We start from the raw sequence: 27,773 nt of genomic DNA, 5'->3' as shown, positions 1-27,773 counted from the left end.
GGTAGGTGGCACCGACAGGTGACACTAATGAGACTGCACTGATGAAGGTGCACTTATAGGCGGCACTGAAGTGCACTGAGAGACGGCACTAACAGGGCTGCACTGATGGGCACTGATGAAGGTGCGCTTATAGGCGGCACTGAATTGCACTGAAAGATGGCACTGGTAGGTGCCACTGATGAGGAGACACTGATGGGCACCGATTGGTAGCACTGATAGGTGGCAGAGATGAGCACTGATTGGCAGCACTGGATGAGTGCTAATTGGCAGAACTGGATGGGCACTGATTGAAAGCAATGGTGGGCACTGATTAAAAGCAATGGTGGGCACTGATTATCAGTGCCGATGTCCCTTTAACATAATCCGGTTATCAGCTGTCTTCTTCTCTGCTCACGTTGTCAGCGTGAGGAAAGCAAAGCAGATAACCAGCTTGTGTTTACATCCTGTGATCAGCTGTCATTTGCTGACAGCAGATCATGAGTGCTCCGCCCACACGACGCAGAGGGCGCCTGGCTATGGCGATCACGAGAGGACCTCAATAGATGCCCTCCCGGCAAACTAAGCCTGTGCTGTAGCCATCTTTCATCTATAGCGTAGGCAGGAAGTCATTAAATGCCACGGCCTACCTGAGTATGGTTGCTGACCATGTCCATCCCTTTATGACTACAGTGTACCCATCTTCTGATGGCTACTTCCAGCAGGATAATGCACCATGTCACAAAGATCAAATCATCTCACCACTGGTTTCTAGAACATAACAATGAGATCACTGTACTCCAATGACCTCCGCAGTCACCAGATCTCAATCCAATAGAGCACCTTTGGGATGTGGTGAAACAGGAGATTCACATCATGGATGTGCAGCCAACAAATCTGCAGCAACTGCGTGATACTATCATGTCAATATGGACCAAAATCTCTAAGGAATGTTTCCAACACCTTGAATTCTATGCCAGAAAGAATTAAGGGCAGTTCTGAAGGCAAAAGGGGGTCCAACCCAGTACTAGCACTCTAGTACCTAATAAAGAGGCCGGAGAGTGTATACATGAATTGGATGCTTTTTGAGTTGCATCCGATTCGCATGACATGTGAACCGAACCAGCTTTCTATGGAGCTGGTTCCCATATGTGTGGTCCATTTCTAAAAAGACTCCTGTGCGTTTATCAGTCCGGTTCAGGTGGGAATCAAGCGTCATACACTGCAAAAATGTACACGTAAGCCGCTGAACGAAAACACACCGGACTCCATTTAAGACAACGCAAAGAAACCGCGCCTGGACATACGTGACCTGAGCAAGGCACCTCTGTGCGTCTGCTAATGTGCAGCGTGTTCCCCGATCGCAGAGATGTCAGCCTAGCCTTATTTAGTACCATTTAAAACTACTTCCCGCCCAAGGTGCGTCATACGGCGTCCTTGACTATGCGGGGGTATATCTGGATGATGCCTGCAGCTACAGATATCATTCAGATATCGGCTTTTCAGTTAGCGATTCCCTACACCATAAGAATGATCATAGCGGCTGTTCCACTGCTTGATCGTTCTTACGGGCGGCGAGAGAGGACGTCCCCCCCCCCTCCTGCTGCCCTCCGATGCTTCTACCGACTCGCCGCTTCCATCGGTGAGGATCCGCCGGCCCCGGATGGTGACCATAGAGATTTCCGGCAGACCAGATGGTTGCCAGAGTCTCTATGATCGTTCGGAGGCCAAAAAAATAAAAAAATAAAACGATTTCGGCTTCCCAGCCAAGGCAGCGCCATTCGTTTGAATGCAGAGGCCGGGCGTGACGTCATAACATCGCGCCCGGCCTCTGCATTCAAATGAATGGCGCTGCCTTGGCTGGGAAGCCGAAATTGTTTTATTTTTTGATTTTTTTGATTTCATGCTTCCCAGCCTCGAGGTGAGATGTGGGGTCTTACTGACCCCATATCGCACTGTAAAGAGGACCGATCATGCCATATTGCTTTTACAAGGGATGTTTACATTGCTTGTAAATAGAAATAAAAGTGATCTTTTTTTTTTTTTTTAAAGTGTCAAACTAAAAAAAAAAAAGTAAAATTAACAATAATTTTTTTTTTTTTTAAAGTGCCTCTATCCCCGTGTGCTTGCACGCAGAAGCGAATGCATACGTAAGTCCCGCCCATATATGAAAACGGTGTTCAAACCACACATGTGAGGTATAGGCGCGAACGTTAGAGCGAGAGCAATAATTCTAGCCCTAGTCCTCCTCTGTAACTCAAAACATGTAACCAGTAAAGCGTCGCCTATGGGGATTTTTAAGTACCGAAATTTGGCGCTATTTCATGAGCGTGACAAGTTAGGTATCTATTTACTTGGCGTAACTTCATCTTTCACATTATGCAAAAAAAATTGGGCTAACTTTAATGTTTTTTTGTTTAATGCACAAAACTGTTTTCGAAAAATTGCTGCGCAAATACCGTAAAAAGTTGCAACGACCTCCATTGTATTCTCTATGATGAAGTTTACGTGTAGGAGAGAAATGTCAGAATTGGCCTGGATGGAAAGTGGTTAAAAACATGTAGAAATAAAGGGGGGGGGGGACTAAAAAAGTGTCTGAGACAAACTTTGTCTCAACTAGAGTATAGCCAATCATATTTTAATTTTCTAAACTGTGTGAAAGACAGCAGCTGATTGGTTGCTATGGGTCCCAGCCATTGTCTGTATACAATGACCTGATCGCAGTCAGTGTGGATGCCGGTGTAGCAGTAAATACAGTATCCCATGAAATTAGGTATCACTTGCCTCTACTGCGCATGTGCTGGTTTCAGAAAAAAGAAACCGAGCGCAGAGCTACTGCAGACGAACACAGCTGAGTTATATTAACTCCTCACACGCTGATGGATCGGCTGCATCATGAAGACACAGCGAGACATCTCGGCTACATCTGATTGACAGTGGGGGACATGACAAGGGGTCACAGGATCACAGGGGGGGGGCAGTCTGCATGTCACCGGGGGCAGTCTGGATGTCCCGGGGGGGGGGGCAGTCTGGATGTCACAGTGGGGGCCAGCCTTGATGTCACAGGGGGGGGGGCAGTCTGGATGCCACAGAGCAGGGGGGCAGTCTGCATGTCACAGGGGGGGGCAGTCTGGATGTCACGGGGGGGGGCAGTCTGGATGTCACAGGGGGGGCCAATCTGGATGTCACGGGGGGGCAGTCTGGATGTCACAGGGGGGGCCAGTCTGGATGTCACAAGGAGGGGGCAGTCTGGATGTCACAGGGGGCTGCATGTCACAGGGGTGCACACGATGGTTGCCACAGGCTGCACTGGCTGGATGTCACCGGGGGGCACACGATGGTTGGCACAGGTTGGCTGCATGTCACAGGGGCCACAGGCTACACTGGCTGGGGTGTCAGGGGGGCCAAAGGCTGCATGGCACAGGAGGCACACGATGGTTGCCACAGGCTGGCTGGATATCACAGGGGGCCACAGGCTGCACTGGCTAGATGTCACAGGAGGGCCACAAACTGCATGGCACGGGGACACATGATGGTTGGCACAGGCTGACTGGATGTCACAGGGAGGCACAGGCGGCCTGCATTATTAGAGGGGGATGCCTATTTTCACGGCCTGCATTATTAGAGGGGGGATACCTATTTTCACGGCCTGCATTATTAGAGGGGGGATACCTATTTTCACGGCCTGCATTATTAGAGGGGGGATACCTATTTTCACGGCCTGCATTATTAGAGGGGGGGATACCTATTTTCACGGCCTGCATTATTAGAGGGGGGATACCTATTTTCACGGCCTGCATTATTAGAGGGGGGATACCTATTTTTACGGCCTGCATTATTAGAAGAGGGTATACACAATTTCACAGTCTGCATTATTACTATTGTGGGAGGACACAATTTTAAACCACCAACTGCCACAGAGGTCGAAAAGCAAGCCGCTATCATTGTCTTTATTTTGGGGGTGACGTGTATTAGTGGCGGTGGCTCATTCTGGTGTTTCAGTTGGACGGGGGTCAGTTTGAGGTGTCAGTATTTTGTTTTGTGGGTTGTCAGTCTGAGGGGTGGTGATCTATCCATGTTTGTAGCCAGCGGTGGGGGGAAATTTCTAATTATTTTTTGGTTTGGAGTAAGTAGGTTTCCTCACTCCTCAGTGTACTTATAATATATGAATTAAACTATTTTTTAAAAACTCTGTGTGTTATTTGTTTATCTCTGTGTTAGTGATCATTTCCCTTCCATTGTTGTGTACAGTACTACATGGACCTTTATTCAGCGTACATCAATGTACAATATAGAATATTGCCTCAATTAGTTACGTCTAGGGATAGGGGCCGGTACCACCATCCTTTGTATTAGGATATTGGAAAGGGGGTGTGCCAGGGGCTGCTCCAAACTTGCCCCGCGGCACTGCGAAAGTTGAGGACTATATCAGTACCCAAGGATTAGGCCAAAGTAAGTATAAAATGTCAATTTAAGAAGGTAAATATAATTAAAAACATTTTGTACAGCAGTACATAAACAGTTGTTGCAAAATTGATATAAATGGTTCACAAAGAATAGGTAAACCTCACAGGTATTGTGAGGAATTGAGATATATGTCCTGACGTAGTCCTCTGCATGTTTTGAAGCTTTAGCTGCTTCTTCAGGAAGAGTCAACCATAAACATCTACAAAAGTAAATACAATCTCATAGTTACATGGTCAAAAATGTGTTTGAACATTAGAATTTATGCAATAAACTTAATAATGTTAGAGATTTATATAGTCATGCATGGCTTACAAATGAAGGCCCAATGGACAACACAAAAGAGAGGCACCCAATGCAGGTAAATCTCCCCACGGCGGACAGGGGAGGCACTTGCTCTAGCAGTGGGTATAACTGGTGGTGTGTGGACAAGAACAAACATCAACAGAGGAAAAGGGGGGGGGGGGGGTGGAAGCAAAAACGGGAAGAAGAGGGGGAGGGGGAGAGGGAGGGAAGGTGAAAAAGGGGAAATAAATGGAGAAAAAGGGGTGGTAAAGGTGGGGAGAAAGGGGGAGTTGGGAAACCAGGGGAGGAGGAAAGAGAGGGGAGGGGGAGGAAAGGAAAAGGGGGAAAAAGAGGGGAAAAGAAGGGAGGGGAGGGAGAAAGGGGAGGGGAAGGAGTGAAGAAGAGATGAACAGAAAAGGATAAGTGTGGATGAATAAAAGAGAAGAAAAAGAAAGAACCACAAGGTAAATATATAAATACGCATATAGGAAAAAGACATACATCTGTCCACTCATCAGATAACCAAACGCACCTAATTATTCACATACGTAAACATGGAACACCCAGGGGATCAGAGGCAAAGAAGCAATGGTGTCCAAGGACACAGGGTAAGCTTGATTACATAGGGAGATAATGTTCAAGGGTCAGTCGCAACCAGTTACAGATCCCCTGCAACAAAAGAGGATGAAAAAGTTGTGCATTGAGAATATATACATATATGGACCGAATATATGAATACAATTCTTGTGTCTCACAGTGGTCGGCAAATTCTACCCCAATGCAGGTCCCCCTTAAAATGAAGCATTGGACCCAAAAAATGTGTGTGGCCCCTGGGGGTCCTCCAGTTTCCCTGTACCAAGTTTGGTGCCCCTGGGCAATGTGGTTTAGCTACCAAGGGGCCCCTAAATTTAGGCTAGCTTGGCCCACAATGTTAATTTATGGCGCAGTTTGGAACTTTGAGGGGCCACAGCTTGGGCCCCAAACATGTCCAGGGGCTCGAGCTCTATCGGGTCCGAGCTGTGGCTGCTTAAAGTTTCCAACTGTTACTGCGCCATAGATTAACATAGCGGGCCAAGCTAGCCTGAATTTAGGGCCCTGTGGTAGCCGAACCATGGTGCCCAGGGACACCAAAATTGGTACAGGGATACTAGAAGACCCCCAGGGGCCACACCCATTTTTTTGGGGCCAATGCTTCACTTTCATGGGGACCTGTATGGGGGTAGAATTTGCCCAACCACTGCGGGACACAGGCACTGAGGAGCCCGCTCTGCAGATACTGTTAAATAGATAAAAGTCCAGAGATTCCTGGAGTACTCAGCGCTCCCTGTGCCATGATATTGACCGAGGGCCACACACTCCCAAGTGGCCCCTGACAAAGTTGACCAGAAAAATTTGGGCTAGCGACCCCAAAATGTTAGTGGCGGTAAAGGAGGACCTCCCCTAACGCTGGGCCAAATTTGGACCCCTGGACATGTTCAGGGACAAAGCTGTGCCCACTCTAAAGCTTCCCATACTGCACCAAGCTGACCAAAAACCCAGAAGGGCTAGGGGCACCAAACTTGGTACAGGGATACTAAAAGCCCCCAGAGGTAGACCTCCCCTATTTCAGTGCCAAATTTGGGACCCCAGACATTTGGGTAAAGTATTGCCTGACCGAGTAATTGCCAACTAAGGCTGGGTTCACACTCGTGTGAATTGGATGAGGATTTCTCCGCATCCAATTTGCATTTCAGGAGATTGTGACCGGCTCTCTATGTGCGTCTTTTGTTCTTTTTCAGCCCAAAATTCAGGCTGAAATTCGGACCTGAAACAGTGAACGGGGACTTAACGGATCCCTGCTGTGAGCCACTCCGGTGTGCAGTGTGAACCCAGCCTAAGGCTACTTTCACACTGTGGCGCTTGCACCTTGAAAGAACCTCTTCTTTCACACATGAGCGGTGCGCTGGCAGGGCGGTAAAAAAAAGTCTCGCTAGCTGCATCTTCGAGGCGCTGTAGGAGCGATATATACACCGCTCCTACCCATTGAAATCAATGGGTAGTGCTGCCAGCAAAGCGCTTTTTTGGCTGCTAGCGGGGGTTAAAAGCGCCCTGCTAGTGGCCGAATAGCGCTGCAAAAAACGACTGTAACGCGCTGCTAAAAATAGTGGCGCTTTACCGCCAACTCCCCCCAGCGCCCCAATGTGAAAGTAGCACAGTGCTGGATAGCAAACAATACTATGGTCATAAAGGGGGTAAAACCTTCCGGAGGTCAAAAACAAACTGAAAGACAAAAGTTAAAGGAAATAAGCAACAAGACAAGAGTATGAGTAAAAGTAAGCACTGACCATTTTATTCATGTTAAAAGCATATCATTTTTAAACTTTTAAAACAATGAATTTTATTCAAAAAATGTGGCATGAAAACAAAAATAAAAGGGAATAAATACCTGACACCAAAGCTCAGACAGCAAGACTCAAGCTATACAACAATAGTTCATTTAAGTATTTAATCACAATGTTTACCAAAAAAAAGTGGGCACCAATATCCCTAACAAAGAATAGTTAGGATTAGGAAAGGAAGGGTGGGCCAGGTCAGCTTGACTGGAAAGCCATTTCTGCTGACAGACGATACAAGATTGGAAAAATGTACAAGGTGAGCTGCATAAAGAATTGGTATATACGTTTCCAATCCAAAAGTACACGGCCAATCATGGGTGGATGAGAAAATTGCAGATCTGCATGGCGACAGCCAAAACAGATGGGGGAAGCTGAAAAAAAAAAATATATCGAAGAGTTAGAAACTGACAAATTTAGAAATACATTATAACATACCTCTTTAACTTTGGTTACTAAAAAATGGGTGGGCCAGGGAATTAAATTTCCATTTAGCACTGGCTGGGTTCACATGGAGAATGCAGCAGTTCACAGCAGGAGTCCAGTGCGTCTCCATTCACCATTTCAGGTCTGATTTCAGCTCAAAATTTTTTGCTGAATCCAGACCTGAAACTGATCAAAAGATGCACAGGACTCCTGTGCAATTCACACTGGAGCCGCTGCAGAGATGTGTGAACCGACTCCATAGAGATCCAGTCACAATCTCCTGCTATGTGCATTGGATGCAAGGAAACCCTCATCCAATTCGCAATAGTGTGAACCCGGTCACAAAGTTTGTAAAAAACAGTTTAATTAAAATATAATAAGTACGCTGAGGAGTGAGGAAACCTACTCACTTCAAACCACTAAAAATTAGGAATCACCCCGACCGCTGGCTACACAGACTGATAGATCAATACCCCCCAGACTGACACCCCCCATAACAAATTACTGACACCTCAGACTGACCCCTGTCCAATTGAAACACCAGACTGAGCCCCTGCCACTAATACACGTCACCCCCAACTAATGACAATAACTGCTACTGGTTTCCCTCTATGGCGGTTGGGGGGGTTAAATTTGTGTCCTCCCCCAATAGTACTAATGCAGGCCGTGAAATTCTGTACCCCTCTTATAAAATTACAGGCCATGAAATTCTGTCCCCTCCGATCCAGCCTGTGCCCCCTGTGCCAAACATTGTGTGCAGCCTGTGGCCCTATGTGCCATGCAGCCTGTGTTGTCTGTGCCCCCCCCCCCCCCCGACATCCATTGTGTGCCCCCTGTGCCATGCAGCCTGTGTTTAATTTAAATATTATAAGTACACTGAGGAGTGAGGAAACCTACAAACTCCAAAACAAAAAATAATTAGAAATTTCCCCCCACCGCTGGCTACAAACATGGATAGATCACCACCCCTCAGACTGACAACCCACAAAACAAAATACTGACACCTCAAACTGACCCCCGTCCAACTGAAACACCAGAATGAGCCACCGCCACTAATACACGTCACCCCCAAAATAAAGACAATGATAGCGGCTTGCTTTTCGACCTCTATGGCAGTTGGTGGGTTAAAATTGTGTCCTCCCACAATAGCAATAATGCAGACTGTGAAATTGTGTATACCCTCTTCTAATAATGCAGGCCGTGACAATAGGGATCCCCCTCTAATAATGCAGGCCGCCTGTGGCAACCATCGTGTGCCTCCTGTGCCATGCAGCCCCCCCCCTGTGACACCCCAGCCAGTGTATCCTGTGGCCCCTGTGACAAGCAGCCAGCCTGTGCCAACCATCGTATGCCCCCCGGTGACATGCAGACCCCCGTGACATCCAGTCTGTGCCCCCCCCGAGCCTGTGACCCCTCGTCGTGTCCCCCACTGTCAATCAGATGTAGCCGATGTGTCTCGCTTCATGATGCAGCCGATCCATCAGCGTGTGAGGAGTTAATATAACTCAGCTGTGTTCGTCTGCAGTAGCTCTGCGCTCGGTTTCTTTTGTCTGAAACCGGCACATGCGCAGTAGAGGCAAGTGATACCGAATTTCATGGGATACTGTAGGTACTGCTACACCGGTGATTCAGCATCCAGCAGTCACATTGAGTGGGCGGAGTCACTTGGCCGCCACAACGTCACCTCCGCCATGCCTTGCGTCCCAGCCCCGCCCAGTGCTCCTGTCTGCCCCCTCCCCCTCCATAGGGCTCCTGGTTCTTCTTCCCGGGGACCGCGCCTCATCTATTCAGCGGAAGGGTGGTCGAGACCAAATCGTGGAGGGGGGTGTTCCGCAGTCGAGCTGTCCTAATTAGCGCACACACAGCTGTCATAGGAAAGGAGCGCTAGGATGGCAGCGGGGAGAGCCGCCTCTTACTCGTCTCCATCCTCCAGCTTCAATGCTGGCTATGGGAACAGCCACAGCGGGGCGGCGGCCAGTGAGGATGAGGATGGACAGAACCTGTGGTCAGTAGCTGGCATTGTGTAATAACATGCTCGGGGAAGGACAGACATGCAGGCCGGGGAGCCTGTTCATTCATTAGCCGGCCCGGACCGTTATGCTGAACCCGTGTGACTTGTTCCCTAGGGGGCCTGGGTGGGGGGTAATGGATTCTGATTAACCCTTCCTCTTCTTGGCAGGCTGCCATTCTCAGTGCCGCTGCACGTTTCCGGCGGCCCGGGGGGGGGGGGTTAAGCAGACAGCCGGTCCATGTCAGAGCTGTACATGACAGGAGGGACGCCTAGACGCTTCTAGGGCTCGGGGACGCGCTTTACCTGTTTGTGGGCGTGGTTAGGGAGCTGAAAGAGACGGGGACGCGCGCTACCTGTCAATAATACAGGTGCGCAGGCTCGTGGAAGGGGCAGGCTCAGTGACAGATGGGCGGGGCTTCATGTGTTTGTGTTTAGATGAGGGGCCCCAGCATGGTTTGTCTGTGTGATCCTTGGAGAGGCATCAGCATGCTTTCTTTGTATCAGTGGAGGGGGCCCCTGGATGCTCACTGTGCGTGATCAGTGGAGGGGGCCCCTGGGTGCTCTCTGTGCGTGATCAGTGGAGGGGGCCCCTGGGTGCTCTCTGTGCGTGATCAGTGCAGGGGGCCCCTGGGTGCTCTCTGTGCGTGATCAGTGGAGGGGGCCCCTGGGTGCTCTCTGTGCGTGATCAGTGCAGGGGGCCCCTGGGTGCTCTCTGTGCGTGATCAGTGCAGGGGGCCCCTGGGTGCTCTCTGTGCGTGATCAGTGCAGGGGGCCCCTGGGTGCTCTCTGTGCGTGATCAGTGGAGGGGGCCCCTGGGTGCTCTCTGTGCGTGATCAGTGGAGGGGGCCCCTGGGTGCTCTCAGTGGAGGGGCCCCTGGGTGCTCAGTCTGCGTGATCAGTGGAGGGGCCTCAGCATATATTCTGTGTGACCAGTGGCTCTAATTAATGAAGTTTCTCAGAGCAGATTCTTCCATTGCAGAATTATATTGTAAGTTGTAATAGTTTAACAATGATAGTGTGAGGAAATTGTAGCACTGTAGGCCTTCTGCAGATCTGCACACAGGTGGTTAGGCCTGTCGGCGTCAGATCATGTTTTCGGAGAGGCACAAATGACGGGCTGAAATATGCGGAGGGTAGATGTTGTACTGAGCTGAAGTCCTGCTTTGCAGCCTTACTGCCTTAAATATGAGTACCACTAGATACAGCAGTGATGGCGAACCTTGGCACCCCAGATGTTTTGGAACTACATTTCCCATATGGTGCTCAACTACACTGCAGAGTGCATGGGCATCATGGGAAATGTAGTTCCAAAACATCTGGGGTGCCAAGGTTCGCCATCACTGACATACAGCAACTAGCTGCCATGTATTTCAGTCTGTCATATTTTGGTATCTGTACCTCCCAGGTGCCTGAAAACGCTGAGATTCAACAACGTTGGGTTCAATCGACAGTGTTCATGAAGCCTTATAATTTAGACCAGCTGACCTCCTTTACAGCAAAGGAAGCTGCCATCTTAGCCTCTGTTTGATCTGCAGTTGCCATGGTGCTGCACATGTGATCAGTCATTAGACCAGCCATTAGATGGGTTGACATTAAGGATGAGCTCCGGCGTGTTCGCAAACTGCACATGCAGAGCCCGCCAGGAAGTCAGCACTGCACAGCGCCAATCACAGGCAGTGAGACATTTCCGATTTCTACAGCCGTGCATCGGGACAATGTCCCACTGCCTGTGATTAGCGCTCCACGGTGCCGACTTCCTGGTGGGCTCTGCACGGGGCGTTTGCGAACACGCCTGAGCTCGTCCTTAGTTGACATCATGTTTGAGAACATAAGCAAATGTGACAGTTATCATTAATTGTATGTCTTGATTGTAACGGTTTTGGGAAAGTTAAAGCGGAACTAAACCCCCTTATTGTTTTCAGCCAAGGAAGCTGCCACCTTGTCCTCTGTTTGATCTTCAACTGCAATGATGCTGCACATGTGATCAGTTCTGGGAACAGCCATTTGATGTTTTGACAGTTTGGTTGATAGCACAACCAACTTGACAGTTACGTTCCCAGCATGTGCCAGGAATAGAACTGTTTTTGAAACTCTTAAATTGATGGGTTTAGTTTCGCTTTAAATCAGTGGGTTAATTCTGCTGTGGAACTAAATCCATTGATCTAACAGTTTTGCAAAACAGTTACTTTCCAAAGCATGCCATTAATAACTGTCACGTTTGCTTGTGCTCTCCAAACACAGTCAGCCCATCAAATGACTGGTACCATAACTGATCACGTGTGCAGCATCATGGTAACTGCAGATCAAACAGGCCGAGATAGCAGCTTCCTTGGTTGTAAAGGATAGGGATGGTTTGGATCCACTTTGTAATTTCATCTAAAAAAACAAAAACAAACATGTTCTCACCTGCTCTGTGTAATGTTTTTTTAAGGAGCAGCCCCAAACCTTCTCTCCTGGGGTCCCTCACTAGTGATCTTGGTTCATTGTCTTCTGTGTCTGCCCCCATAGCAAACCCTTTCAATGTGGGCAGACGTGCGGGCTCAATCCTGAGTTTGGCTGTGTGTGTCCATAGACACAGACAGCTTGTCTCAGCCCCGCCACCTGCTGTCTGCTCACAGGATTTGACTGACAGCAGCAGGAGCCAATGGCTCCCAATGCTCTTAGCCAAGCTTGTAAGAGGGGGGAGAGAGAGGAAAGAAAACTGGCGTAGCGCTGGATTGATACAAGGCTCAGGTAAGTATTCGGGGGGAGGAAAGGCACCGCAAATATCTAAATGTTTTTTACTTTAATGTAAGGAATGTTGTAATTTCAGAAACCACTTTAAGAGGCTTTTTAGAGGCACTAAAAACGGGGGTTGATACCCTACAAACCTAAAATCTACCATGGCAATTGGATGGGTTTGTACACATACTGTGTTCATAATGCTTTGCGGCCCCAATAAATGTATGTTGGCGGTCTCAGTTATATGAGCAGACACCAGTTAGTGAGTATGACAGGTGGGGCAGCTTATGAAACTCATCATGCCAAGTAAACTTAGCTGTGGTTGTGACCTGGTCTGGGAAAAAAAAAATAAGAAAACTGATATTCTGGGATTCTATATGCCTGAAAGGCAAGCTGCTGCTCTGTCGCCCTTTGAAAAGTGATTCTCTGTGGATTGCTTTTCATAGGGGTGGTAGAGACTACCACCTGTGTAAACAAGATCTAATTGTTGTATACCATAACATGTGTTTTCAAATGGAACCCTGTGAAGTATTAGGATTCTAAGGTGTGTAGTATTGGCAAATAATAAAGCATATCTTGACTTGAAAAGAAATGTAATATCTTGCCGCTTGGCAGTCCTTAGAAGTGCTACCCAGAACAGTATTTTTTTTTTTCTTTTTTGTGAAGGGTTTTTTCCCTTCTTTTTTTTTTTCACCTGGTGATCCTGCCAGTAATGGAGGAGCAGCGTTGTCCCACTAGGACCGGAAATATTTAAGGACTACAACACAAAAAGACGATGGGCTCCTGGTTACCCGTTTCAGCTGATTATGCTGACTCTGCTCCACTACAGTCCCAAGAATTATCACCCTGCCTGAGCTTTTCTCTGCTCGATTACATGTCCTCCTCTTCTCATATTCATAACATAAGGGAGAAATGTTCTGTAGTCCAGGGCAGGGCTCATAACACTGCTTGGGATTGCAGTACAGCAGAGGCAGTTATGTTAGCTTACTAGATTTCTGGCAGGATCAATAGGTATTTCTTGGAGCGCTGATACTTGGTTCTGTGCGTTGTGATATTGTGAATAGGCCTAAAATGTACAGAAGTTGATAGTGTAGGGCAACACACAGATGTTTTCAGGAGTGCCCCAGGATCCCGATAATGTAAATCTTGACTTCAGCTTGAGAAGTAGGGTTGCACCCATACTAGTATCAGTGCCGATACCGAGTATTTGCACAAGTATTGGTACTCGTGCAAATGCACCGATACCTGAAACCGATCATTTTCAGGCTCAGTTCTTTGAGCTGTCAGTGGGTCTCCCCAGTGTTAAAGAAGTCCGGTAATTGGAGCTGTCAAAAAAAAAAAAAAAAAGCAGCCGGCAATGTTTATTAACAACATTTCTCAGCCCTGAAACACTCCAATAAAAAGAAACAATGGGGGTTATTTACAAAAGGCAAATCCACTTTGCACTACAAGTGCAAAGTGTACTTGAAATTGCACTGAAAGTGCAATTGCTGTAAATCTGAGGGGAAGCTCTGCTGATTTTATCATCCAATCATGTGCAAGCTAAAATGCTGTTTTTTATTTTCCTTGCATGTCCCCCTAGGATCTACAGCGACTGCACTTCCAGTGCATTTTAAAGTGCACTTTGCACTTGTAGTGCAAAGTGGATTTGCCTTTTGTAAATAACCCCCATAGTTTCATTTTGTATATTTCTGTTTCTTCATCTGCAGATCAAAGGGATGAACAAATGTTCCTCTGTTTAACTCCTTAATAACCCTTAATTTACTCTAATCAGCCTTAATTAACTCCCTATTCTTCTCCATTTAATTATTATTTTCCTGCTTTTTTTTTCTTTTGTTCACGTCTATTTTATAAACGATAAACAATTAAAACTTTTTGTTTGCTTTGTTAGCGAATATTTTTATACATATATATTAACATATATTTACACATTTCACGTTGAAAAAGCGCCAAATAAAAAAAAAAAATCTATTTTATTTAACCACTTCAATACAGGACACTTATACACCTTCCTGCCCAGACCAATTTTCAGCTTGAATGACAATTGCGCGGTCATACAACACTGTACCCAAACTAAATTTTTATCATTTTGTTCCCACAAATCGAGCTTTCTTTTGGTGATATTTGATCACCTCAGCGGTTTTTATTTTTTGCTAAACAAATAAAAAAAGACCGAAAATTTTGAAAAAAATAAGTTTTGTTTCTGTTAAAAAATTTTGTAAATAAGTAAGTTTTCTTTTTCACTGATGGGCACTGATAAGGCGGCACTGACAGGCACCGATGAGGTGGCACTGATATGCGGCACTGATGGGTGGCACTGATATGCAGCACTGATGGACACTCATGGGTGGCACTGATAGGTGACACTGATGGGCACTGAAAGGCTGCAAAGATGGGTTCTTATGGGTGGCACTGATGGGCACTGATACGCGGCACTGATATGAGGCACTGATAGGCATCCCTGGTGGCACTGGCAGTGGTAGGCATTGTGAGTGGGCATTGTTTGGCAGCTGCCTGGGCACAGATTCGTTTTTCCTTGGGGGTCTAGGGGGCACACCTGGTGGTCCTGGGTGGGATCCGAGGGGGGGCTGTGCTGATAAACAATCAGCACAGACCCCCCCCCCCCCCGTCAGGAGAGTAGCCGATCGGCTCTCCTCTACTCGCGTCTGTCAGACGCGAGTGAGGAAAAGCCGATCACCAGCTCTTCCTATTTACATCGTGATCAGCCGTGATTGGACACGGCTGATCACGTGGTAAAGAGTCTCCGTCAGAGACTCTTTACTTAGATCGGTGTTGCGGGGTGTCAGACTGACACCCCGCAACAACTATCTCTGTGATGCGCGCCCCCGGTGGCGCGCAGCGGCTCAATATCCTGAGGACGTCATATGACGCCCAGTCAGGGTATTGAAACCCCTTTTACCGCCATCATTCTGCTATATGGCGGGCGGCAAGTAGTTAATTTGTAAATAGCTTTTCAATGCTTTGTACCATTGCTGACAGAGCAAACATTCCTCAGAGATCTTGGTCCATAATGACATGATAGCATCACGCAGTTGCTGCAGATTTGTCAGCTGCACATTCATGATGTGAATCTCCCGTTGCACCACATCCCAAATGTGCTCTATTAGATTGAGATCTGGTGACTGTGGAGGTCATTGGTGTTCAGTGATCTCATTGTTATGTTCAAGAAACCAGTGGTGAGATGATTTGAGTTTTGTGACATGGTGCATTATCCTGCTGGAAGTAGCCATCAGAAGATGGGTACACTGTAGTCATAAAGGGATGGACATGGTCAGCAACAATACTCAGGTAGGCCGCAGTGTTTAAACAGTGCTCAATTGGTACTAAGAGGCCCAAAGTGTGCCAAGAAAATATCCCCCACACCATTACACCACCACCAGCCTGAACCGTAGATACAAAGCAGGAAGGATCCATACTTTCATGTTGTTTACGCCAAATTCTGACCCTAACATGTGAATGTTGCAGCTGAGATGGAGACTTATCAGACCAGGCAACGTTTTTCCAATATTCTATTGTCCAATTTTGGTGAGACTGCACAAATTGCAGCCTTTTTCCTGTTCTTAGCTGAGAGGAGTGGCACCCGGCATGGTCTTCTGCTGCTGTAGACCATCAGCTTCAAGGTTTGATGTGTTGTGCATTCAGAGATAGTATTCTGCATACCTTGGTAGTAATGAGTGGGTATTTGAGTCACTGTTGTCTTTCTATCATTCTGATGCTTAGTTTGAACTGTTATTTGACATGTTATATTCACCATGTCTAGATGCCTACATGCATTAAGTTGCTGCCATGTGATTGGCTGATTAGCAATTTGTATTACCAGGCAGTTGAACAGGTGTACCTAATAAAGTGACTGGTGACTAAACCCATCGATTTTATTGGTTTCAACAAAGTTACATTCCTGGAATGCCAGGATTTCTAACTGTCACATTTGCTTGTGTCCTCAACCAAACTGTCAAACCATCAAATGGCTGGTGTCAAAACTGAATAGGGCAATTGGTGTAAAGGATAGGAGGGTTTAATTCTGCTTTAGGGCTGTCCCTTGGATCCTGTTTCCTCACAACTACTACGGTCACCCTCTTCTTCTATCCTATGCTCCCTCACTCACATCTTCTATCTCTCCCTCTCTAGTGGCACCTTCCCCTCCCCTCTAAAACATGCACAGATCACTCCAATACTTGAAAAGCCCTCACTGGACCCTACCAACCTGAACAACTTAAGACCCATCTTATTGCTCCCAGTCACCTCTAAACTTCTGGAACACTTAATCTACAACCGTCTTGGCTCCTACCTCAGTGAAAATAACCTCCTTGACCCCTTACAGTCTGGCTTTCGCTCACAGCATTCCACGGAAACTGCCTTACTAAAACTCACTAACAATTTACTAACGGCTAAAACCAACAGCCAGTACTCCATACTCCTACTACTTGACCTCTCTGCGGCCTTTGATACTGTTGACCTCCCGCTGCTCCTCAATACACTACATTCCCTTGGCCTCCGAGATTCTGCTCTATCCTGGTTCTCTGCCTATTTATCACAGCGCTCCTTCAGTGTCACCTACAACTCTGTCTCCTCCTCTCCATTGCCCCTTTCTGTGGGGGTCCCCCAAGGCTCTGTTCTTGGACCCCTTCTCTTCTCTATCTACACCTCCTCCCTTGGTCACTTGATAACCGTCCACGGCTTCCAATACCACTTATACGCCGATGACACCCAAATCTATCTGTCTACTCCTCACCTCACTCCTTCAGTCTCCTCTCGCATTACTAACTTACTAACTGACATATCAGCATGGATGTCGCACCACTTCCTTAAACTAAATCTCTCTAAAACTGAGCTATTAATATTCCCCCCGCCCATGCCCCCCTCCATGACTTTTCCATCAAAATCAACAATGCAACCATCAGTCCCTCCCCTCACGCCAGGGTACTAGGTGTAATCCTAGACTCTGACTTGTCATTTTAGCCTCCAATCCAATCTTTGTCAAAAGTTTGTAGAATTCACCTCTGTAACATCTCTAATATTCGCCCCTTTTTAACAAATGAAACCACCAAGCTCCTCATTCACTCCCTTGTTATCTCTCACCTTGACTATTGCAACTCCCTTCTCATTGGCCTACCTCTCCATAGGCTATACCCTCTTCAGTCTATCATGAATGCTGCTGCCAGACTTCTCCACCTTACCAACCGCTCAGTGTCTGCCAACCCTCTCCTCCAATCCCTACACTGGCTCCCAATCACCCAGTGAGTTAAATTCAAAATACTAACCACAACATACCAAGCCATTCACAACTCTGCTCCGAGCTACATCACTAATCTTGTCTCCAAATATCATCCAAATCGTCCTCTCCACTTTTCTCAAGACCTGCTCTCAAGCTCTCTTATCTCCAGGATTTCTCCAGAGCCTCTCCCATCCTCTGGAACTCGCTACCTCAACCTATCCGGCTATCCCCTACTCTTGCTACCTTCAGGCGATCCCTGAAAACTCATCTCTTCAGGAAAGCCTATCATGTCTCCAACTAATCTCCTACCACCTCCAACAGCTCATTCCCCACCGTTACAACCTTTTGTACCACCTGCCCCACCCTATTAGATTGTAAGCTCTTCTGAGCAGGGCCTTCCTAATCCTCTTATATTTTATTGTATTATAACTGTATTGTCTCCCTTTTATATTGTAAAGCGCTGTGTAAACTGTTGGCGCTATATAAATCCTGTATAATAATAATAATAGGGCTGTCAGGAGATCGGCCTCTACAAACTTAGTAGTGCCTAAAAATAAAGCGTAACTGAGCATGTGCAGAGGAGGGTGAGACAGTGTATTACTGGATTTTAAACAGTATAGCCACTTATTTTTTATGTTTTAGGCCTCGTTCACACCATGGTGCAGAGACGTCAGTTTTTCAGCAAGAGCATCAAAAAACGATTTTTCTCTATCAGCCCCCTTCACTGCACAGCGTGCAGATTGTTTCTGTGCAGGAATCTGCAACTTGCATGCAGTTTTCTGTGAAAAAAACTGACATGACAACAACATTGGTGTGAACAGGGCACATAACTGACAAACATGGAAACTGATGTCAATGTGCATGAAAACGAATGTCTCTGCAAGTGAAATCTGCTCAGTTTTCCATTCAGTTCCCATCTGTTTTCATGTACGTTTGGTGTGAACGAGCCCTTACATAACTATACCTGCAAAAGAGGCCAGCCTGGAGTGATCTAGCGGGACCAAATTCTCTGACTAAAGTTCCACTTTAAAGTGGTACTGAACCCATTAATTTAACGGTTTCCACAAACAATTACATTCTCGGCATGCCTGGATGCTAACTGTCACAGTTGGTTGCACTCTGAACCAAACTGTCAAGCCATCAAATGGCTAGTGTCATATCTGATCACATGTGCAGCATCATGACAACTGAAGAATAAACTGAGACTAATGCTGGGGACACAAGGGCCAAAAATCATCCAGTTCAGCAGGAAAAAAGGCTGACATTCAGTCTGTGGGGGTTATGTAAGGAAAATCCACTTTGCACTACAAGTGCACTTGGAAGTGCAGTCGCTGTAGATCTGAGGGGGACGTGCAAGGAAAATAAAAAAAAACAGCATTTTAGCTTGTACATGATTGTGTGATAAAATCAGCAGAGCTTCCCCTCAGATCTAAAGCGACTGCACTTCCAAGTGCACTTGTGGTGTAGAGTGGATTTGCCTTTAGTAAATGTGTACAATTGTCTGTCCGACAGAAGCCGGTCTAACAACTGACTTATATGTCAAAGGGACATGCTGGGAAACCAGCATTTGATCAATGCTTGCAGCCAATGGCTGTGAGTGCTGATCAGTGTGCTCTGGGGGGGGGGGGGGGGGAGTGTCCTCCTGGTCAGAATAAAAAGGCAAAGAGGGCGGACCGCCACACCAATATCTCTTGTGTTGGTACCGCAGTCTGTCAGGTTTTTATTTTTTATTTAATTTTTTTTTTCCATTCAGCTTGCTGGGTTGAATGAAAATAAAAACTAGCATTGTGTACCAGGCATAAGATGGCAGCTTCCTTGGCTGTAAAGGAGAGGAGGGTTTAGTTCCACTTTTTTTTTACTTGAAGATAATTTTCTCATCCATGAGAAAAGTGACTTTTTAGACTCTCAAATATTGTTTGCGTGGGATCAAAGGTGCAGTTTGTAAGATGATTACATCTAGATGTGTATGTGAGCAATATTTGATGTATTTGTCCTCTGCAGAGGTGCCAAGCAACCAAATCTTTCATATTTATTATGCTTGTATTGAGAGTTTGTAAAGGAAATTATTCTCTTACATCTGTGGGTAGATTGAGACATACAGTATATAAATTCTAAGCAACTCAAGCCAAAATGTGTGAAAGGTTTTTTTTTTGTTGCCCCAGTTTTTTTAATTAGAATGATAGTGTTAGACCCTCTGACAATGTTTTTTGGCCTGGTGTCAGACAGGAAGTGAGGGAGCATCTATCTAATTGGGTGATCGATATTTTAACTTTTCTCCACTCTATTGAAAACTAAAACAAAAAAACATGTTGGTGGATTTAGACTTTCTACAGTTAACTTTTTGCAGAAGTTCTAATCAACTTGGCCTCTAAGCAACACGCTGTCTTGGGCATGTGGAAAATTGTAGTTTGCTGGTACAGTAGAGATTTTCCAATGGTATCAAAGACTTGATTGGCTCTAAATAGTCACATGCAGTTTAGTTTACTCATCTGTCCAAAAGACAGGCTAGTTAACACAATGCCAGTGTGTGTCGAATCTAAAGGGAAGATTTTTTTTTCAGCTGCCATTTTTCACAACACTTTTTGAATAACAGTACTTTGCAATTCATATTTTTTTTTTTTTTTTTTTAAATGGAACCTAAATGACTTCTCCAACATTTTGTAAAGCTCCACACTGCCCTCTCCGTCACCTACAAAGAATAAAAATGCTGACCTCTGAGCAGACGAATTCCTGCTGCATCATCGAATAGTCCAGTGCAGCAGTTTTTGTTTACTCCCCAGACCCTATTGGTTGCAGTATGGTGAGCTGCTTAGCAAAAACACTTGCCGACCGCTCACAGTGCATATACAGTACGTCATTACTGGCAGCAGCTAGCTGTCATAACCTCCAGTATCATTTTGTTCTGTGGGCGATTTGGCGTCACTGCGATCACATCAGCGGCAGAGGTGACCATGTTTAAAAAAATTTAAAGCTCGCCATCCCTCCGTGCTTGTGTGCAGAAGCGAACGCATACGTAAGTCCTGTCTGCATTTTGTAAACGGTGTTTAAACGTGAGGTATCGCCACGCTTGTTGGAGTGAGAGCAATAATTCTAGCACTAGACCTCCTCTGTAACTCTAAATGGGTAACCTGTAAAAATGTTTAAAGCGTAGCCTATGGAGATTTTTGAAGCATGACATGTTGGGTATCGATTTACTCGGCTTAAGATCATCGTTCACATATTAAAAAATTTAGTGTTTATTCATTAAAGTGTATTTTTTTTTTTAAATGCGTTTGAAAGACTGCTGCGCAAATTCTGTGTGACATAAAATTGCAACGATCGCCATTTTATTCTCTAGGGTCTCTGCTAAAAAAAATATATAACAAAAAAAAAAAAAAAAATATATATATATATATATATATATATATATATATATATATATATATATATATATATATATATATATATATATATATATATATATATATATATATATATATATATATACACACACAGTATCTCACAAAAGTGAGTACACCCCTCACATTTTTTTGTAAATGTTTTATTATATCTTTTCATGTGACAACACTGAATAAATGACACTTTGCTACAATGTAAAGTAGTGAGTATACAGCTTGTATAACCCTTTCATGACTAAGCCTATTTTTGAAATTTGGTGTTTAAAATCCGTATATGTGTGTATATATATATATATATGTGTATATATATATATATATATATATATATATATATATATATATATATATATATAAGCAGAGAATCTAGAGAATAAAATGGAGATTGTTGCAATATTTTATATTACACAGTATTTGTGCAGCGGTGTTTTAAATGCAATTTTTTGGGAAAAGGGACACTTTCATGAATTAAAAAAAAAAACAAACAGTAAAATTACCCCAATTTTTTTATATAATGTGAAAGATGATTTTACGCCGAGTAAATAGATACCAAACATGTCACGCTTTATAATTGCACGCACTCATGGAATGGCGACAAACTACGATACCTAAGAATTTCCATAGGCGACACTTTAAACTTTTTATGGTTACCAGGTTAGAGTTACAGAGGAGGTCTAGTGCTAGAATTATTGCTCTGGCTCTGACGATCGTGGCGATACCTCACATGTGTGATTTGAACACCGTTTACATATGCGGGCGTGACTTCCGTATGCGTTTTCTTTGCTGCGCGAGCTCACGGGGGCGCTTTAAAAAATTTTTTTTTCTTATTTATTTTATTTATTTTATATTTATAAATTGTGTTTAAAAAAAAAAAAAAATGATGACTTTTATTGCTGTCACAAGGAATGTAAACATCCCTTGTAACAGTAATAGGTGGTGACAGGTACTCTTTATGGAGGGATCGGGGGTCTAAAAGACCCCGAACCCTCCTTTGCACTTCAAAGTATTCAGATCGCCGTTTTCGGCGATTCTGAATACTGTGTATTTTTTTAAAACCGGCGCCATTGGCAGCCGAGTAAACAGGAAGTGACGTCATGACGTCGCTTCCGTGTTTACGATTAGGAGGCTGGAACGAAGCCGGCCACGCCCAGCCGCCAGAGGCGTCCGATTGGTGATCGGGCTTCCCACTCCTCCAGTATAACAGCCGGGCGGCTTTTAGCCTCCTGCATGTATCTTTACCTGTCAAATGTCTCCCCTCTGTCTGTTATGAGACCCGAAAAATTGCAGATTCTGTGGGTGGGTCTGTTGTCTGGAGCTCGGTGGGTGGAGTTGTGATGTCAGTAGACTCCCCGCCCACCTCTACACTCCTTGTCAATATGCATTTTCTCCTGTGTATTTCTTACACTGAACTTCTGCTATGATCTCTAACATCCAGTGAAAAGACAGGAAAGTAACCACATGACTTCAGCATGCCAAATCATGCTGAGGTGAGGAACAGCCAATCCTGGCAGAGCTGCTAAAGAAAGGAGTGGGGGAGGGAATTTAAAAAATCATGCATGTCTTAGGCTGTCACTCACAACAAGGGGGAGGATTTGACAAAGTTTTTCTCAGTTTGTCAAGATTTTTCTCACTGAACAATAAAAGAGGATTGCTCAGAGATGGATTAACTCTGTGTGGCAAGACTGGCCTCAGATGATAGGAAATCTTATACTCTACAGTATGATTAAAAAAAAAAATAAAAAAAATTTCGTGTTTACATCCACTTTAACATTGCTCCGATGATCTAATGATCACAGGTGCAATTCTCTGCAGGCTCCTATAGAAAATAAAAATAAATAGTGAACGCATGATTTTTTTTACCTGCAAAATCATGTATTATTTTTTTTTTAAATGGTGAACTTACCCTTTTAGTACATCATTGATGCTTTTTCAGGAGAACCTTTCCTACTCAGGATCTCCTATGTCACATAATTTACAAAGTGTCACACCTGATGCATAGGGATGAGCGAAAGACCCCTGAGCAAGGCCTTTTATGATGGATATTTGAATGTTGCTTTATTTGTCAGTATAAAAACAATATAGAAACACTGACAATATCCATAACAAGTGCTTATACTTAAAAAGTCAACACAGCCTGACAAATTATTTTTTTACAAACTGTCAGGGGATTTATTTAGGCTGGGTTCGCTTCGAAGCCGCATGCGGCTCACAGCAGAGATCCAGTGCATCCCCGTTCATCGTTTCAGGTCCGATTCTCAGCCCAAATTTTTTGGCTGAATTCAGACCTGGAACGGACCAACGCACAGGACCCGGTGCAAACTTGCACTGGAGAGGCATCGGAGATATGTGAACCGGCTCCATAGAGAGCCGGTCACAATCTCCTGCTATTGCGAATGGGATGCGAATATATGCAATAAGCGTATATTGATTGATTTGCGCAAAAGTTATAGCGTCTACAAAATAGGGGATAGATTTATGTCATTTTTATTTATTATATTTTTTTTATTATTATTATTTTTTTTTTTTACTAGTAATGTCGGCGATCTGTGATTTTTTTTTTTTTTTTTTTTTTTTTTTTTTTAATTTTTTTAATTTTTTATCGGGGACTGTGACATTGCGGCGGACAGATCTGACACTTTTTTGGGACCATTAACATTTATGCAGCGATCAGAGCTAACAATAGCCACTGATTACTGTATAAATGTCACTGGCAGGGAAGGGGGTTAACACTAGGGGGCGATCAAGGGGTTAAATGTGTTCCCTCGCTGTATGTTCTAGCTGGGGGGGGGGGGGGGATGGGAGTGAATAGAGGAGGAGACAGATCATTGTTCCTATTTTAGTATGAACACACTATCTCCCATGAAAGAACCGGGATTTGTGTGTTCGCACACACACATCCCCGTTCTCATTCCGTCACGAGCGATCATGGGTGCCCGGCGGACATCGCGCCCCCCGGGCACATGCCTGCAATAGTGTCTTAAAGAGCCAACGTATACCTACGTCGATTTGCACAGCCGTGCCAACCGGCTGCAGTATAACTGTGGCGGCTGGATGGCTAGCGGTTAAAACAAGGGCAGAATATTTAATAGATGGAAAGATGAAAAAAAATATGACTGAAGTTCCGCTTTAAAGACTAAATCTTTTTCTGACAATTGTTGTTTACAAGTTAAAATTGGTATTACTTTGTTTCTCCCAAAAAAAAAAAAATTTATAGCAGAGACCCTAGAGAATAAAATGGCGATTGTTGCAATATTTTATGTCACACTGTATTTGTGCAGCGGTCTTTCAAATGCAATTTTTTGGGAAAAAATACACTTCAATGATTTAAAAAAAAAAAATCAAGCTGTTATGGGTTAGGTTCCACCTTAAGCAGCATGTCGCTTTTTTGAGGCATTGGTGTTTGTAAGTCATCTCCATTAATTTCAATGATAACATGCCATAAGTGCACTTTAACATCCCCTATAGCATTTATTGGATGCTGGTGAAGTATTTATAAAGTGTTAGCTGAGAGTTGGAGAGGCAGTGGAGGGTCCTGTATCCCAGAATGCACTTGGAAATAATAGAGAACTAGAACAGAGCAACTACAGACACTTCCTGTTTGTACAAAGCAGCTGTGTGGTAACACTGCCTCTGTAAGCAGGTAAAGGCAGTAATACTGACAGTGCCAGGCAGTGACATTGAGAATTATTGCCAGTGGCACTGGCAAAGCTTTTTGTGTCCGTAAAACTGAGCTAGACCAAGCCAAGTGTCTGCAAGATGGATTTGTATACTTTAATCTCTCTCAGAATCCACAAAATGCCCATCAGACCATAACCTAGCCACACCTCAAAGTAGATCATTTCCTCAACATCACTTCCCCTTTTAGCCACTTCAGCCCCGGAAGGATTTACCCCCTTCTTGACCAAGCCCTTTTTTGCAATACGGCACAGCATCGCTTTAACTGACAATTGCGCGGCCGTGCAACGTTGTACCCAAACAAAATTGACATCTTTTTTTTTTTTTTCCCCACAAATAGAGCTTTCTTTTGGTGGCATTTGATCACCTCTGTGGTGTTTATTTTTTGCGCTATAAACAAAAAAAGAGCGACAATTTTGAAAAAAAAAAAAAGCAATATTTTTTACTTTTTGCTATAATAAATATGCCCAAAAAATAGATAAAAAAAACAAATTTCCACAGTTTAGGCCAATATGTATTCTTCTACATATTTTTGGTATAAAAAAATCGCAGTAAGAGTATATTGAATGGTTTGCGCAAAAGTTATAGCGTCTACAAAATAGGGGATAGATTTAGGGCATTTTTATTATTATTATTATTTTTTTTTTTTTTTACTAGTAATGGCGGCGATCTGTGAATAAAATGCACTGATTACTGTGTAAATATCACTGGCAGGGAAGGGGTTAAACACTAGGGGGCTTAACTGTGTTCCCTCAGCATGTTCTAACTGTAGGGGGGATGGGCTCACTAGAACATGACAGAGATCACTGGGAGCAGTAGGGAAATGCCTTGTTTACATCTCCCCGTTCTGCCTCTCTGTGCTACAATCGCAAGCCACCATCGGACATCGAGTCCACGTTAACTGTGGGCATGCCGCCGGTGGCGTGCGCGCACCCGCTAGACGCGGATGACGCAGGGACGTACGTGTACTTTGTTTTGCGCACCCGTGCCACTTCGCCGACGTATATTGGCGTGAGCCGGTCGGCAAGTGGTTAAACACTTTCCACTAGAAAAGCAACACTTTTATGGGCATTTAACAGGCATTCTTGATGCTTTTTAGATGCTTCAAAAACATGTCATAAATGCTATAGGAGCCATACCACTTGACCACTGAAAGGTTTTACCCCCTTCATGGCCAGGGCATTTTTTGCTATTCTGCACTGTGCTACTTTAACTGGCAATTAGGCGGTCATGCAACACTGTACACAAATTAAATTTATAATTTTTTTTTCCCCACACAAATACAGCTTTCTTTTGGTGCTATTTAAACACCATTGAGTTTTTTTTTTTTTTTTTTTTTATAATAATAAACAAAAAAGACCAAACATTTAAAAAAAAAAAAAATCTTTTACTTTCTATTATAAAACGTATCCAATAAAATCAAATTTCTTCATAAATTTAGGCCAAAATGTATTCTGCTACATGTCGTAGGTGCTGGCAGTGATTAGGGCTGACAATAGGGCCTGCCAACACTGCATTTTTGGGGACCCTATATTATTGGGAACACTAGTATAGTTCTGATTGTTATCAAGATACTGATTAATGCAGACACTATACTAGTAATGGCAGTTTAAGTGTGACTGTGATAGTGTGGTGGGCAATATGGCGCTAACTGACACTGGCTGGGAGAGACATTAACTGACACTGACGTCGCTAGTGACTAGAATACAGTGATTAGTGATAATACTGTACTTTGTACTAATGACTCTGGCCAGATGCCAGGAGTGATCAGGAGGGCAATCGACGGGTTAACTGTGTGCCCAACAAGTGTATGTCTGCTGCTTTTGATCATCTGGCTGAAGTCTCTCTTTGCTTTTGGTTCTGAATAGTATCTGAAAGCAGGGAGGAATCGAGCCACATCTGTGTGTTGTGATTGGCCATGGATCTCTGTGTTGTGATTGGCCACAGCAGATCAGCACGTATGCAGCCAAAATGATTGGCTGTAACCTGCTGACAAACTTGTGCTGTATCCAATCACAGCACAGATCAGCAGGGTGCACGCAATTGTGTGCCTCTAAACCAGGAAGTACACCACTACATACAGGTATGTCGAGGTGCCTGGGCTGCCGCCCGCCAGCAGTAAATGTACTGCGGGAAGTTGGCAAGAGGTTAATGAGCATTGCTTTGTTCTTCTTAATCAAAACAAATGTGCACAAACCTAACACTTACACGTTACTTGGTAGGCATAACTGAAAAAAAATACCTGATGCTAGTTTTACTTTAAGAATTTCTGCAAGGTATTGCATGTAAGGATCACCTAACCCTGCTAATATGTTTTTGTATTTATTTAGGTCCTCCATACTGAGTGAAGTTTCCACCAGGTCTCGTTCTAAGTTACCCTCTGGAAAGAACGTGCTGGTGCTTGGTAAGTAAAAAAGAAAAGCAAATCTGGGGGTCCTAATCATACAGTAATTAATACTTGCCTAAATAAATAAAAGATAGGTTGTTTTTTCCATTATGCGTTTTAGGAATGGATAGCTAAGAAGGTTTCTGATGACGCTTGTTGAATGAATGTCTTTTCACCTCTAAAGGAAGAAAAAATGTTTTCTTAGCTTTTATGGAGATTTATTTTTTATCCAGCAAATTGCTGCAGAACCAGAAGGGCTAATTTTGCAGCTTTCCAGATTGGCTGATCCTCAAGATTGCCACAAAAGCCATACCCGTCCCCGCTGAGAAGAAGAAAGGGCTGGCCTTTAATGTGTCTCTTGTCACTAAACCCAGTGTAGGGCATGTGCCTAGGTATACCTATAGTGCATGGCATTGAATCTGAGCTGCAGAGTGATTTGTAGGTCCAGGGCTGATGTGCACCTGGCTGGTGGAACCCTGTCCTTGAAGACCCAATATGGGGTATACACACCAGAGTTGTGAAGACTGGCAGCTTCCAGATGACGTGTATCACATGAAATGCATAGAGGCTGTTTGTCTGTCCCTCACTGACGTCACTTGCGTGTTTGCTGGTTTCTACATTCCCTGGCCTTGGAACGCACGCCGCAGCCGTTGGGAAGGCATGCGGAGGTACATTAAAGTTGCTAATGCTGGTGCTAGCTCATAGCACTTTCAAATGTGAGTGGGCATTGGTTTGTCTATCTATATTTGTTCCTGATACCATACCCTGCTACACTATGATCGTTCCTTCATTGTGTTTTCAATGTTTTCATTCTTGAGTATGAATG

The 27,773-nt window shown here is 44.6% G+C and overlaps 1 protein-coding gene across 2 annotated transcripts in view; it reads left to right on the top strand.

Annotated features, from left to right (window-relative positions):
- Positions 1-27,773, top strand: part of DYNC1LI1 (dynein cytoplasmic 1 light intermediate chain 1) — a 131,480-nt gene that overhangs the window by 68,173 nt on the left and 35,534 nt on the right. Inside the window, exons 1-2 of one of the 2 annotated variants that reach the window (XM_073630298.1) lie at positions 9,212-9,528; positions 26,892-26,965. In XM_073630298.1, coding sequence (XP_073486399.1) covers positions 9,413-9,528; positions 26,892-26,965 — 190 coding nt within the window. In that variant the 5' untranslated portion in view covers positions 9,212-9,412. Of the gene's footprint in view, positions 1-9,211; positions 9,529-26,891; positions 26,966-27,773 lie in introns of those variants that run through there. The other variant, XM_073630299.1, reaches the window with a different exon arrangement.

The sequence above is a fragment of the Aquarana catesbeiana genome, linkage group LG05 (genome assembly GCF_042186555.1).
Source record: "Aquarana catesbeiana isolate 2022-GZ linkage group LG05, ASM4218655v1, whole genome shotgun sequence".
In the NCBI taxonomy this organism is placed as follows: domain Eukaryota; kingdom Metazoa; phylum Chordata; class Amphibia; order Anura; family Ranidae; genus Aquarana; species Aquarana catesbeiana.
The sequence above is the reverse complement of the archived record's forward strand: the minus strand, read 5'-3'. Positions and strand labels throughout refer to the sequence as shown.